This window comes from Cricetulus griseus, chromosome 10 (genome assembly GCF_003668045.3).
Source record: "Cricetulus griseus strain 17A/GY chromosome 10, alternate assembly CriGri-PICRH-1.0, whole genome shotgun sequence".
Classification (NCBI taxonomy): domain Eukaryota; kingdom Metazoa; phylum Chordata; class Mammalia; order Rodentia; family Cricetidae; genus Cricetulus; species Cricetulus griseus.
Window position 1 is genome coordinate 22,168,741 of NC_048603.1, and position 15,959 is coordinate 22,184,699.

Consider the following 15,959-nt stretch of genomic DNA (forward strand, 5'->3'; position numbering starts at 1 on the left):
CCGAGGGAGGGCTTTGTAGAGGAACTCGGGGCATAGGAGTGCCCTTGAGAATACTAGGATCCTAACCCCTTTTTTCTTTCCTCTTCCTTCTTTCTCCTCCCCTCCTCACCTCTCCTCCCCCTCCCGTTTCCCTTCTCTCTCTCTCTCTCTCTCTCTCTCTCTCTCTCTCTCTCTCTCTCTCTCTCTCTCTCTCTCCTTGGCTGCCTTCAGAACAGGCTCTTCTACCTCATGCTGCTGTCACGACCTACCCGGCCACCTCAGTCCCAAAACAATCAGGAGAAGAGACAACTGACTGAAACCTCTGAAAAGGCAAAACAAACCTTTATTACTTAGTAGGTTGTTTGATGTGGGTTATTTTTGTCACAGCAAGGGAGACTAATACAGTCACCTTTCCCACCCCTATTGCTTGGTTTATCTTGAGCAATGTGATTAAAACAGGTGATGGAGAGAAGTTCCATGGCAAACGCCTTCCTATCAGGAGCTGGTTCTCGCCAGGCTCACCTGCAGATTCCGTGCTTTCCTAGTGGTATCTCTACAAGGCTCTGGCGTGGACACTGATGTCTTGGTTCTCAAATGTATGTGAAAATACCAAGAATGGCCAGAATAACGATAAAAGCGGCGAAGCTGGAGGAGTTACAGCTTCCCGGCTTCGGTATAGAGCCAGGCAGTCCTAGTGTGGCCCGAGGAGAAGCAGATGTGTGTACAAAATAAAAGAGGCTAAATGCAGGCCTCTGCTTGCAAGGTCATTTTTCCAGTTCCTTCGATGAAATGAAGTACCCTGATAAAAGCCACTTTAATAAATTGCTACTAGCACATAGGTTCTACGATTTATTTCCATTTGGGTGACTGCTTCTCCTACCCTGTTCATGGTGCTTTTAGATATTGTAGAAGCTTCTATCACTTTATCTTTTGCCCTTAGAAACACGACCCATTTCAAGGGGGATTTCTGTACGGCATGAAGCGGTTGCTTGCATGGATGTGCAGTTCTGTTACACACACAACCCGTCCCCCTCCTGGCTTTGCTCTCCCTTTTGAGTTTCTCCGAGCCCTCTGCAAAAAGCAATTGGTCACTGAGATGGTTGGTGATAAATTTCAACTTGGCAAAAGTTAGAATTACCTGGTAGACGGCTGCTGGGGATTATTCTGTTTAAGTTGAAGCAGCTTAAAGAGAAGGGATTCTTTATCTCACATTTCCAGGTGATAGTTCATCTTAGTGATGAAGCCTCAACTGCAGGATGGCGAGGAAGCCAGCGGTCACGTGACACCTGTCGTCAGGACCAGGGAGCAATGATGCCTTTGCTCAGTTTGCTTTCTCCATCCTTACACAGTCAGGATTCCCTGCCAGGGAATATTGCTGCCTCAATACATCCTAACCAAGATGACACTCTAGCATATAGAGAAATAAAAGTAATTAAAACATGCGTTGGCCTTAACAAAAGTTCTTAGTTACTAGACACAACCATCAGTTTTAATTTCTAGAGGTGCCTTTTTTTTCCCTTCAAATTTTGTTTAGGATTTCTTATTTAAGAAAACCAATCTGCTTCCTTCTTTGCATATGTTAGTCCTTATGTACTTAGATGTCTGTCTGTCTGTTTGTTTGTTTGTTTGTTTTCTATTTTAAGCCGGACCGTAGGACTCAGTTCATGTGTCTGCTTCCGCCTGATTGCACTGTTAGACTCTATTCTATGACAGCCGTTTCATTTGTCTTTGCTGTGTTTTCTGGGTGTTTCTAGCCATAGATCAGGTACAGTGCTTTCAGTATGGCCACAATGTCCTTGCCTTTGATGGAGTCTTTCTCTGCATATGGGGTTTGATAATCTTTGCTTTTAAATATAAAGAAATGTAGTCACTCTTTTAAGAAAGCCTTTTTTTTATTTTTGATATTATAGCATAATTACATCATTTCTCCCCTCCAACCCTCCAGTGAGCCCCTCCTTGCATGCAAAAGTATTTTGATCATAGTCACCTCTCACTCCTCGATCCACTCCCTACAGCCCACCCTTTACCAACTTGCTCCCAAATCAAGTCCAATTCATGGCTATGGGGCCATCTGCTGGCACACGGTTGATCTAAAAGGGATTATATACTTAAATTAAATGGTCTCTCTCCCCCTTCTCTCGAAGCCATAAACTGTCAGTTACTCTTCCGGGTGGGACCTCGTGCGTTCTCCTCACTTCTTTGCAGCAGTGCTGAGTGGGATGATTTTCTGCAGACAACCACAGCTGTTTTGGGTTCACAGTTGCAGAGATGCTGGTCCTGTCGTGTCCAGAACACACCATTTTGTAGCAACCATGTGTAACTTCCAGCATGTAGATGTCTGTGCCCTCTCCTTTACCTTGATCACAGGCCTGAGCCTTGCAGGCCTGTGACACAGATGTCACACCTGGCCTTTTCGGTGGCATTCATTAGACTATGTGGTGGTTCTGAGCTGGTCTTAGCTGAAGTCTCTTCTTAGTTTTGTGCTAGTCCTTGCTTTTTTCTGTGTGTCTTGCAGTTTCCACCTTGCAGATGAGTGTGGCAGCAGGTTTCCCTCTTTCTCTGGGAACCTCAGCGGCTTTTGGCAGTAAGATTTATCATAACAGATGAGGATTTAAGTGCCTTTTACATGTCTAACTTGGTGTCCCTTCCTGCGGACTCTTTTTAACACTCTGGTGAGCTCATATTCCAGTTTTTGACTCCCCAGGCCAGTAGGAGTACATTTTTTTTTCTTCTTGAGATCCAGCTGCATTAACTGTCACAGCTCATGAAGAGCCTTGTAGGAAAAATTCATATGAACTTGACCCTTGTTGGCGGCTACCCCTTCCGCTATGGGTCATCCACCCTCTAGTTTCGGCTTCCTATTGCTTGTCTTTACATAATGTATGAATGAATGTCTGCGTGTCATTCTATAAAAATGCCATTTTTATAAGTTCCATAGATTCTTTGTAAGCTGTTTAATCACTCCACTCTGTGAGCTTTTCTGGGGCATCCGTCCTTCCCCAAGCCCTTTCTGTATAGCTCTGTGAAGTCACGGGCTGCTATTTCCCCTCCTGTTTCTCTGGGTATTCTTGTGAGCGTGCCCCACTCTGTTTGCCTATTCCTTTCATCTTTATCTTTCTTCCGGTCCCTTCCTCAGCCAGGTATCCTTTCCTCCTGCCTGATCCTCTCTGATAAATTGGCGGAAGGTACTTGTCCCATGCTAACTTGAGTATGCGTGCCAGGATTCTCAGTTAAAATATGACCTCATTCTCCTCCCGTTCATACCACACCTTCCCAGTCCCTTTTCTTAAGTGAGTCTCTTTGTCATCATCTCCCCCTGCCCTTCCTCCCTGCGTTCCAGCCTGCTGGGTTCCGTCATTTTTACATCTCACCCTGACTTCTCTCTTACCGTTATCATCCTATCTGTCTTAAATCTTATCCTTAAAACATTCTTATGAATGGCATTGCTTTTTTTTTTGTTGTTGTTCAGGTATTTTTTACAGTGCATATATACTGTGCTGTTCAGCAAGCCTCTTAAGCCACCACCTTCATGCTCCCACTGTCCTGTCCTGAAGCATATTGAGAGATAGAGTAAGATGCCAACCAGAGTGGCGGCTAACGAGTCTTCAGGTTAGGTCTGTGAGCTCAGCTTTCACCCCCAGCCCTTCCAGGACTCATGTTTCAGACCTGTGCAGCTTGGAGCTGTCAACAGGTCCGGAACTCTCAATTCTTTCTCGGTTTCAAAGATTTCGCACAGGTTTACCCTCTCTCTGGAAGGCATGTCCTTATGTTTCAACTTGTAATCCCTTTCTAGCACAAAGGACACACACTGTCGTGGGAAGTGACCCTGACACATAAGGAAGTCTGTTGGCACATAGAACTCCTGGAGCACCCTTCCCCCTTCCACTAGACCACAAGCTCCCTAAAAAAAGAGGTGTGTGCCTACTTTAGTGACATGTGAGTGTGAGGAACCAAATCCCCGTTCTCCAGAAGAACAGCAAGAGCTCTCAATGGTTGGGCATTCCCTCTCCTCACCGCTTTTCTTTAACAGCAGCTTATTTAGCGATACACGCCAAAATAAATTTCACGTCAATTTAGTCATTAGCATTATTTTAATGCAGAAATAAAGTTAAATACCGACTTTCATTTTCCAAAGGTGAAATAGTGGTCACGTCCTGTAGTTTTAAATTAAGATTTTAAAGTTATGTTTAAAGCTTCAGTGTTTACTATTTGTTTAAATTTTACCCATTAGTTACTAAAAATTACCGAGGTCCTTGTGTATGCCCAGCACAGATATTCCTGCCCCTATGGCATTTGCATTTTAGTGGGGGTAACACAAACACTAAGTAAATAAGCAACTTAGTATTTGGTTATACTCCACTCCCAGGAAAAACATGCACAAAAGATCAAGTGAGATAATATTCATATACCACAAAACGTCATATTTTATAATAAAGTACTATGCATATTCATCTGATTACAAATTTTTAAGCTCTATTCTTATTTACATAAATATGCCCTGCAGCATAAATTTCATGAGTGTTAAGAAGTCTACAGTGCAAGACATCTTCCCATCTTCCTCAGCAACCTTCTCTCTCAGAGGCAAACACCACTGCCAATTTTCTATCAGAAACATTTTAAAAATTCAGTGCCAGTGAGACTGCGATGGAAGAGTACTCTCATAAATTGCTGGAGGAAACAGGAAGTGATCTAATCTTTTTGGAAATAAAACCTGTCATTATACATCAAGCCTCAAGATGTATGCTATGACTTCATAATTATACTTTTGGACTCCATAGCAAAATAAATCAATGACACAATTTCGTGTAATGGGTAGATACCCTGATATAATTATGAGAAACTGTAAAATATCTTAAGTTTCCATGGATGAAGAGTCTATTACAGAACAGCACGCACACATGACGGAATATTAGACAGTTGTTACTGCTCACCCATGGCGTCATGCTATCCCAGAACCTGCATGAGTTCTGGGATGCTGTCCACCTCCCTTAAATATAGATTCTGTAAGTGAATATGAAGCTATGAGTCTCAGTTCAGTATTAGAGCATTTGCTCAGCATGCAAAAAGATAGCCCCCCCAGCAACACACACACACACACACACACACACACACACACACACACACACACCTACATACATACCCACATGTATACACACACATGCACACACACACACACACACACACATGTATACACACATACACACCACATACACACAGACACAAATATACCACACACATACACACACACACACACACACACACACACACACACACACACACACACGTGTATACACATTCACATATATACACATACATGCACACACATGTATACACACACATGCACACACACACACACGCACACACACACATGCACACACATACATGTATACACACATACACACCACACACACACACATACACACATGTATACACAATCACATATATACACATACATGCACACACACAATATACACATACACACTCACACTCACTCACACAACACACCACTACCACCACCACCACCACCACCACCATCCAGAAAATTCTGAGTGCTATAAAATCAGCCAAGACAAATTCCAAACTTGCCAGCGTCTAAGAATCACCTAGAAAGCATCTGCCCAAAGACTCGACTCTGGGCTGCCATCTGCAGACTCTAATTGAAGGTGTGGAACTTTGTTCCATCAATAATACCTGAACATCTGAGAGACGCAGGGCAGGTGGATTAGCATCTCATGCAGAGCCAGCAAGGATAGACAAGATAGAATAGTAGAATCCTGCTCTAGTGTATGGGGGCCTCTGCCCTGGTGACAACACAGAGAAAGATGCAAGTCGGCAAGTCCTTGCACACTGAAAAAGACTCCAAGTAAACTTTGACAAGTTTTTAACGGAAGTGAAAGTTGAAAGGGAGACACGGTGAACTCTGTAAGGAAATGTAATTTTCACGTACACTGTTACCTTCTCAGGCAGGTTAAATTTATGGGGGTTTTACGGGTGTTCTGCTTGCTATCCCACACTGTGCCTGAGTGAGTTGGGAAGAGAGTTTAAACATTCCCCCTGAGCTGACTTGAACAAACACGGGAAACATCACAAAGCTTCTGAAGGCTCATAGAAGTCTGAACACATCCGGGGCTTGTGGCGCACACTCTTCCCCTCCAGGCATGCGGCACACACTTTCCAGGTCTCTAGCCTTGTCCCCAGGTGTGATGGTCCCAGCCCCGGGTGTGTTATGTGTCCACAGGCTACGCTTCCTTCTCCCCCCACAACATTCTCATTTCTGTCTTCTGGAACATCCAGGCTTGCTCTTTCCAGAATGAAACACCGTGTCCTTTAATAAGCTTACTCAGAACCCTGGCTGTATGTCTGTCACACCCCTCCCACCAGGTATTTCCATGGTTGCGTCTTTTTCCCTTGTGAAATGACCAAAGGGGGTTTCTCGTCTTCCTTCAGTCTCAGTCTACCCCTCAGCCCTGTGCTTGCCCAGTGTGGGTGCTCAGTGAACGTCTCCTTGAGCAAACCTAACATTTGAAGGAGGTAACATTTGAAACCGTGGGGGGAAAAAAGGGAAGTCCCCATGAGGAATTTTATTGTGGATTTTCATGCATATCGTATTTAAGAAACAGGGCTAAATTTCTAAGAAACCGCAAACTGTGGTCACTCATTATCATAAATATATCTCTTACTTTCCCAGAGACTGGCATTTTGCCGAAGCTCACAGCGGGGTTAATAACACACCCTAAGGTCACTTAAGATTTAAGTGGCAACGCTACTGTGTGCACTCAGCCTGCGTGTTTAACCTGCATTTTAGGGAACAATGAGACAGCCAAGCATGCTTGCCTCGGATTTCCCAAACTGTCAACTTTACAACCTGAGCTAAAGTGCAGACGTAATATTGACTTATGTGCTCTTCTACACTCTTGACCCGGAGTAATGCGGGCGTCCTGTGACAATCATTTGCTGAAAACAGCAAAAACAGAGGTTAGAAATAATCTTATAGCAGGGATACCCACCACCCATGTGGAAGACGACATTTGGATACCGCTTGATAAACAATGGTGTTTGTAATACTTTTTGTTATTGGGATCAATTGGCGTCAGTGGTCTGTCTGCTCACTAGGAAAACTGTAAAGCATCCTTCATCCCAACCACGGATGAACCAGGGAGGATGAACAACACAGGGAAAACTAGAGAATTCAACTCTGGGTTTGAACTTGGTTAGGGACACCAAGGGGAAGTGCTGTGAATTCTTTCCTGAATTCCTGATGCTCGCTATTTGGTGACTCAGAGTTTCCTATTAGTGTATTCAACCTTGGATTGTTGACTACTTTTCTCAGCAAACAACTTTAACTACATTTCATTTCCTTTGAATTTACAAGCAAGTTCTCAACTAAAACAGTGGCTTTTCACTCGTGTTTATTTAGATTTATAAAATTATTTGTTGATTTGAATCTTATTTAATTTCTCTCTCCTAAGCATCAGAAATAGTCATAGATTGGCAGTTCTTATGGTTTATGGTAAAAAAAAAAAAAATGGGAATCAAGGGCTCGGTCTCTCTTTTGCAGCTGCTGCACAGCCAGATTCTCAGAGAGAGTGTCATTTACTATCAGTAAAGCAAACATGAACATTTTATTAGTATCGAAACGGACCATCTGAGTGCAGGCTGCTGGCTCAGGAGGTAATGAGACGGCCCCTCAGACTATTAACTAAGTAAAGCCCCTTCACTGCGTCCGTCCGTCCATCCCTACTCTGTACCAGCTCCCCAGAGCAAGTCTCCAAGAGTTAAAAACAATGTAACATCATTAAAATGTTACTTTGTACCTCAGTGCCCGTCCCAGAATTGAATTTTTGAAGACTTAAATTTCATTTCCTTCTGTGGGCTTAGGAAACTGTTAGTCTCATATTATCTAATTTATTGGACACGTTTTGGTCCTTGCCACTTTTCCATTAGTCATCCATCCCTAAAACATACATGGGACAATAATAAGACACCTGCCTAATGAGCACTGTTACCTGGAGGAGGCACAGCCCCAGACTGCATGACAATGGGGGATTGAATAACATGGCTTCCGAACCTTGGCACTCTGAGCCAAGTTAGGTCCCGTCAGACAGGGTCTCCCGTGGTTGGCGCGAATGTTGGTGGGATCGGACTTTCACATTAATAAGAACGTCAATGTCCATACTTTTCCTCGCTGCCAATGTTTTGATTCCCTGTAACTTTCAAACTTAGAAGAACCCCTAGAAACCAACTGGGCTGAAAATACATTGTAAAAAATAAGAAGCACATTTAGATTCTGCTGCACAGCAAATTCCCTGTGAAGAAAACTTCCAAATTTGTGACTCTATTTGCATTTCCATAAACGCAGAGAATCTCTGTGCCTAATATGTGACAAATAGCAGTGTTAGAAGCAGGCATCTTAAGACTCTGATTATGCATAGGTTCTCATTCTTGTTAGTGTGTTTACAATGGGAAGCAGTATAAAATTTGCACTCCCTCCCCGACAAGGCTGATATCTGAATGCATCTTAACTCACAATGATGCCGTTCAAAATGATTCAAGTATTAAATAATAAAAAGATGCTAAGGTTCCCCTGTACCGCCTAAAGCAGATTCTAAGATGTACATAAATATGCAAACCATCAAGGAGTCCCCAAGCCTCAACTCCTGAGAAGGGAGAGAAGGCACCTGGGGTGGGCGAGGAAGGAAGCTGAGCAATGAAGCCGGCTTAACCAAGGCCTGACCCACACTTCTATGAGCTCTGTGGTGCATGCAAAACAAAAATGCCTCAGCCAAATGGCAAAAAATAGCTTCCTGTGCAGGAATTTGGTTATGCATCCAGGTGGACAAACGTAGCATTCTGGCTAAGCCGGGCAACCAACTCCCTTATCAAATGCAAATATGAGTCCAGCATGCCTGGTTGTGCCAGCAGATGACCCAGGTGGTGACAAGCCCTCCAAGTCCAAACCTAAGAATTTTCCTTCATCCATCGTAGGATCATGGGTCGCAGCTGTTAACATACAAAGTATCGGGTAGGACAGAAACAGAACAATGGCCGTCCCTCCTTCCCCCCCTGTTCCTCCCATGCAGATGTGTTCAGGAATGAGTCTCCTTCTGTCAAAAAGAAGGAAATGATGGGGGTAAGCGAGGGATGATATCTCTCCGTGACATTTGAAAGGAAAAGACAAATGACCCTGAGTTGGTCACCGGACCTAAGCAGTACAAAGAGAGGGTTTTATCTTGTGTGCCTACAAGTAATCCCTGTCTCACAGGAACCCTGCCATGGACAGAGCAAAGCATGTAACATAAACAGTAAGGCTAAGATTAGGCTTATTGCACAGCCAGAACATGAGATGGAGCAGTGTGTCCTCTTCCTAGACCACTGGGAGAGTTTGGACTCTTATTGAGGACACAAATTAGATGACCTCTCTTCGCCTTTAAATTGTCTTTGTTTGCTGAATGGAATTAGTCAGCTTTGTTTATTGTGCTCTCAGCATGCTTAGCACTGAAACTTATCTAGTATAAAGGCAGTAATAGGATTACAGAATTCTCAGACCTAGGAGGGATCTTTGAGAGCACAGTCTGTTTCCCTCCCAATTTCAAAACTGAAGCAAGAGGTCTAAGTGGGAATAGGAAGAGCTCCGGCCTAGGGTTCTTTCTTTGGCTGTGTGTTCACTGGGGACACTACATAGGCAGGCAGTCTTCTCAAATCAGCATCCCCAACACTTCCCGTAAGTGGCTGGCACGTTGTTGGCTTTCAGATAAAATACATTCGTTAAATAAATTAATTCACCAAATCTGCATGCTTGTTTTTGGCAATCTTTCTCTAGCTCGAGGCTTTGCAAGTCTACTGTGTTTAAGAGGCTTAAATTAAAACTCTTCCATGGAATGTGTACAGAGAAGAATTGAGATGCTCCAAGGAAGAATGCATCACCCTACACATGTCATATTTTTATTTTAGGTAGGAGAAGTGATTAGAGGAGGACAACGAACACCCATGCCTGTGAAGAGCACCCCGGACCGCAGCAAAGAGCAAGCAAGCCACAGGTATCATGTTTCGGGTTGTTCCCTTCATTATCACATGCTGGCTGGAAAGACGGTAAACATCTAATGCTTAAAAATGCTCAGACCATGCATATGCAAGTTCATTCCAACTCCCTAGACTCGTCGTTTATAGGGCTCTTGATCTTCAAAACTCCAACCTGTGTCCATGCACGTCCCAACTGCTAGTGAAAAAAAGTAGTAAGAATAATAATAATCTACGCTGATTGCCGACATTTCCTGAACACTTGCTTCATACCCACATTAATTTATTCAGGAACTACATTTCAAGGGGGATTTGAGTGTCCCAAAGACCACGTAGCATGTGGAAACAGTTCATGTCTATATAACATTGCTCTTACGCTATCCCTGCATGATTCACTTGTCACCCGACCTTCTGGGTTCCCTAACTATGAGAGCCTAGTCTTCATTTCTCAAGAGATTGTTCACTCATTCCCAGTACTGCACCAAGTTAGAAACCTCTTCCTCAAGATCCTGGCCCATCTCCTGGAAAGCTTCAGAACAAAGCCAATCTCTCCTAAACATGCCAGCACCAAAGTTATTGTACAAAGCTCTCCTACTTCCCAGGTTCTGGATAAGACCTCAGTTTCTTTAGCTAACCTACTTCTCACAACTTCCAGACTCTTAAAATCCAGATGGTAAAATCTATTTTGGACTGAGGTAAATTTATCTCTGTGCTACAAATGTACATGCTGGATTACATCACACACAAAAAAAATTAATACCTGCGCAAGCGCTGTGTTTGTGTTTTGCATCTTAAGGCCTCAGACATTTGTATAGCCAAAGGTGACCAATGAGATCTTGTAGAGATTTCTAAACTTGGGATTTGCTTGAACAACAGGTATGGAATTGAATTTGTACTGAAAACCTGCTTTCTGTTTTTATCCTTGGAAAGCCATTTGTATTTCTCAACCTAATGAATTTTACTACAGATTCAAGATCCTCAGGTATCACGACTTATGTGAATATTAGAGTCAGAGTTAACCCCAATATCCTCAAGCCATGTAAACAACCTGAGCTAATTTGAAATTTTGCAAGCGGTTGCAGGTTAGGAAGGCAAACCAGTACAGTTTGAAGGTCGTGATCAGACCCCAGGAGGACTGTCATTACTCTGATTAGATATGGCAGACGGAAAAGTCTTAGCAAAGTACGTCTAACAAAGCATTTCTTTCTCGGTTTTCACTGTGGAGAAAGCTCACCTCCCAACCCCCCATCTGGGGCTTGTGTGGAGGTTGTTTGTGGGTCTCGACAACTGACAGACTTGAGTGTGCACTTTAGCTCTTCTTTGCATTCACTGCCTCTGGTCTGGGCAACCCCATCTATTGTCTATTAAAGGCGGGCATGGGGATTGAGTTTGGGTGGGCTGCTGGTCTCTAGAGAAGAAGGTTACCAATGCAAGAGGAATCTGGGAGGGCTGGAAGAGGCCTCCACCTTCTCCTAACTGGATCAATCCGCTTCTCAAGCTATGTAGATGGAACAGGTAGAGGGAGAGGAGGGGATGGTTTATCCATCATGGCTGGAGGGGAACACCTGGGGAACACCTGGGGAACAAATGTGGCTCTTAACAGTCTGATGCAGAGGAAAAGCGCAGGTTGCTCAAAAGTGAAAGTATTTATGAATGCAGGTGCTGAGACCCTCGACAAAACAAACTACCTTTCGTCATTGAAATAGCATGGCATGAAATAAGCCTTTCTTACTGAGACGCAGAGAAGTTGAATTCACCCAAGATCACAGAATGAGAGAGAGATGAGTCCAGAACTTTGACCCTTTGAGATTAGCCTTCTTATTGCACTTACTGAACAGAGCAACCTGAGTTGAAATAGCAATGCTTTTCTGGTTGATGCTTCCTTTGCCTTATTCTACGAGTCTTTAGCCTACCCTTGTGTTCTAGAGTTTTGTCGTCTTGCCTTTCTTGTTGGTGTTCTCTGTCAGGAATTGAGTTTTGTTTAAGGTGTGATTCTTTTCCAGTTCCACTGTCTCAAGGTCCCCATGTCACGAATCACGCATTCTGTTTCTGAGTTGTGTCTGTTCCCCTTCCTTAATTTCCATATAATTAGCTTTATAATTTCCAAGTCTTTATAACTGGTACGAAAAGTCGTCCCACCTTCTTGAAGAGGAGTTTGGCTCTTCCTGTGTCTTTATATGCCTACATTAATTTTAGAATCAACTTGTCTGATTTCACATGCAAATTACATCTGTCCTCTTTTCAAACACTACATTGAAAAACCAGAAGCAGGATAACTTTATAAACAGGTGAGGTTTATGTAGCTCACAGTTTTGGAAGTTCAAGGTCTGTCTGGTAATGGCCTCCCAGGCATGGGACTTTTAGTCTGAGGCACATGTGTCAGGAGAATCACATCACCGATCAGGAGGCTAGACAGAAAAATCAGAGCTCAAGTTCAGCTCCGTCTTTACGTAAGTACCTGACCTCAGAACAACTAAGTCCAAGGAGTCCTGCATCCCTTTTTAAAGGCAACATTCTGGATGACTTCAGAAGGATGAGGGAAGAAAGGCGGAGGCCAAATAACAGAGTATGATGAAGTACATGTATGAAAACATCACAGGGAAACCCATGACTTTGTGATAACTACAACCTGAGTTTCACAAAGCACCAATGCCCTTTCCTTGTAGCTCCCACTGTCCACCCATTTGTCATTTCCTTCTTGGTTTTTCCACAGCATTTGTGATGCCAACACCAGAGATCTTGCCAGGTAGCTTGGGGCACAGCAGCTGAGTGTGTGCTTCCTTAGATTGCGGGCGCAAGTCATGTTTAATCTCTAAGTTCCTAGCACTGATCACAGCACAAGGTATCTGAAAGAGGCGTGTCGAAAAACACTAAATGACCAACTCTTACCCTTAGAGCAATGTCTTTGACCTCTGCTCTCTTTTCCGAATGGCTCACACCTTCACTAACTCTCTGCTGAGTTCCTGGCTTTCCTTTCTCTCTTTGACATCCTATGAACTAAGTTGGTCTGGACAGCATCCATATGGATGTTGTCGCCAATCCAGCATTAAAGATGAGTCTGCTGAGGCGTAACGGCTGGGTCACTCCAGTGGGTAATTACCAGGGATGATTAAGAAATGAGTGAGATGGAAAGGAGCATCCAAGTCCAAGGATGAAAATGCTACCGCCTTCTCTTTTCAAAGTGACATATATGTGGTGCTGATGTCATAAACTCAGACCATCTCCCCAGCCTTGATTGCTTATCTCTGAGGCTTTGACTGACATCCTCCCGTCCTGCTGCTTCAGAAGGGGTGGTGGTGGTGGAGGGCATCTGAAGATTCAGAGGGGGAAATAAAATCTGTGTCTGAGGACAGTGTCTGGCATGTCCATGAGGACTCCAGGCTCAGCGGTGTGCTAGGACACAGACTCAGCACAGTCACACTTGTGGGTATTATTTATTATAGAAACAAAACAAAACAAAACCCCACCAAGTAACACCAGCCAAGGGCAAGTCTGGAGATGACTAGGAGAAAGCTCTTAAGGGTCATCTCCTCTAGAGTGACACCAGGCACTCCATTTCTGCAGCAGCGAGAGAAACACCGTCATGGTGCATTAGGCAGGCTCATTAGAGTCTTGGTGCTTGGGGTTTTCACTGGGGGCCAGGGCATGCCAAAATTCTACTCTCATGCTGCTTACATGTGCTGCTGGGTCAGGGAGCATCCTTACTTCAGAGTTTCATGTTGCTGTAGAGAGAAGGAGTGCAGCCAAGCCTTAGCCTTGCGGGTCTTTTTACCTATAGTCACAGCAGAGGAGAGAGTGTGCCCAGGTCTTGCCCTTCTACACAGGTCATTTATCTGAGTCCTGATTTCCTCATCACCTGACCCTACCTCACTCACTTCTTCAGCAAGGGCACAGTCCATTCTGGTCTCTTTTCCTCTAGTATACAGAGTTCATTTACAATAAAGGAGCCGGAGTACAGAACGTACTGTTCTATAGTCTCTTTATTCTTAGTATTCTCCTTTAGCAAGTCTGTGTGCATCACTCAAATCACCGAGAGGAATTCACTCTAATGCCTTCAAGGGCTGAGCAGAGGCCAGGAATGAGGAAGGGGGGGAATTTCAAAAAGAAGAGAAGAGTTTCTACTTCCCCAAGAGAACAGATTTTCCTCTTCTCAACAGACAGCATCTGCTGGGTGCGTTTCACCTGAGGACATTGTTTTGTAACTCCTACAAAACCCAGAGACAGTTTCTCACATAAATTCATTATCTCTCCAGTGAAGGATAATACCCTTTCACTTATAGAATAAGCATTTACTCAATATGCTGTGTGTCAAGGAAAAAGTAAACAACACAAAATCTCTGCCTTGAAGATGCCAGCATTCTATGAAAACAGAACAGTATGATAGAATTCTACAGCGTTGTAATGAATTCCGTGTTTATGCGTTGTACTGCACTGTGAGTCATTGCCAGAAATCTATCATTTTACACAGACCAGGGTGTCCTCAGTTTGTACCACTGTGGCGGGAATATAGAGGTATTGGACGTGTGTCTTTTGAGTCCATAAATGAACAAATGGTACAATGGTTGCAGATAATGTGTCTGGATAACCAGGAGACTCACTGGGAAAGTTAGGGAGGTGTAGATCACTGGTCTGGAGTCCATGTGGGATGAACAAAACTTGCTGTGAAAACAGTTCAGGGATGTGCATTACGGACACAGTTCCTCTGTGAGCGCCACACCCACCGGGGCTCTTTGGCAATGGAGCTTCCTGCTGGTCCTTTGGGGTCATACCACCTATGAGAGTACTGGGCATGGGAAGTCAGAGCAGATGCTTCTAGGAGCAGAAGCTGTGGGCTGAGCTTTGTTACCTAAGCACCTGAACTTGTCTAAACATCACCGCCAAAGCCAAGCCCAGGCAGCTGCAGTCTGGGACTAAACTTGGCTAGTGCCCGGGCTGATCCTGCCTGTGTCGGATCATCTCAATATCTGAGGTAAGAAGATAATTTCCCAGGTCCCTCATCTCCTACTGTTGGTATAGCAGCACAGCTCTCATTTCTCCATGGGTTAACATCTTATTTCTAGAATTCTCTGTAAGCATTCTGTCTCTATGGCAGCAGGACTCAACCTGTGGGTTTCACCCCTATTGGGGTCAGAGAACCCTTTCACAGGGCTCACGTGTCAGATATCCGGCATATGGGATATTTGCATCAAGATTCATACACCAGTAGCAAAATTACAGTTATGAAGTAGCAACCAAAATGATTTTATGGTCAGTAGTCACCACAACATGAGGGACTATATTAAAGGGTCTCAGCGTTAGGAAGGTTGAGAACCACTAACCTACGCCCCGTAGACAGGACTTGCCAAATATTCACTGAGTAAATGAGTTGTATTTCTCTGAAGCTTAATTTTAAAGGATGTAATATTAATATTTATCACCCCCCCTTGTCTTTTTCTGTTGTAGAAGAAAGCAGACAGAAAGATTGGAAGTCGATCCCAGCAAGCATTCCTACCCCGACGTGACTACTATAGTGCAAGAGGAAAAACGCAAACCCAAAAGAATGGGATCCCAACCCCAGACTGCACCCAGTGAGGGAGACCTCGACGTTGACGATCACCCAGAAGTGCCTCCGCTAATTTGAAACACGAGGCTGTGTTGTCCCTGACTGCGACCCAGCCATCCCATGTTCTTGGTGTCAACAGTAGGTGTGTGTCATTCATGGGGCAAACAGATTATTTTGTCTGATGCTGTGTTTCCTACTTTGCATAGTAATATCCTTAAGTGAGTTTAAAATTAAATTGCATGCTTTAAATGTGCTATGACTTATCACTCATCTATAATTAAGGTTAGCTATTGAAAATAGGCGGGCAATGTAATAGAACCATGACATTCAACGTTAAGAATAAATCACCCAGTGCTTGGTTATGCCGTGGGTTGTGTTATATGGAAAAGGACTCGAGAAAATCGGTCAAAACTCAGATGCT

General features: G+C 43.9%; 1 protein-coding gene across 1 annotated transcript in view; it reads left to right on the forward strand.

The window, feature by feature from the left end:
* Positions 1-15,616, forward strand: part of LOC113837505 (protein tilB homolog) — an 85,143-nt gene extending 69,527 nt beyond the window's left edge. The window contains exons 11-12 of the mRNA XM_035449666.1: positions 9,931-10,016; positions 15,439-15,616. Coding sequence (XP_035305557.1) covers positions 9,931-10,016; positions 15,439-15,616 — 264 coding nt within the window. The remainder of the gene's footprint in view (positions 1-9,930; positions 10,017-15,438) is intronic.
* Positions 15,617-15,959: the final 343 nt, after the last annotated feature.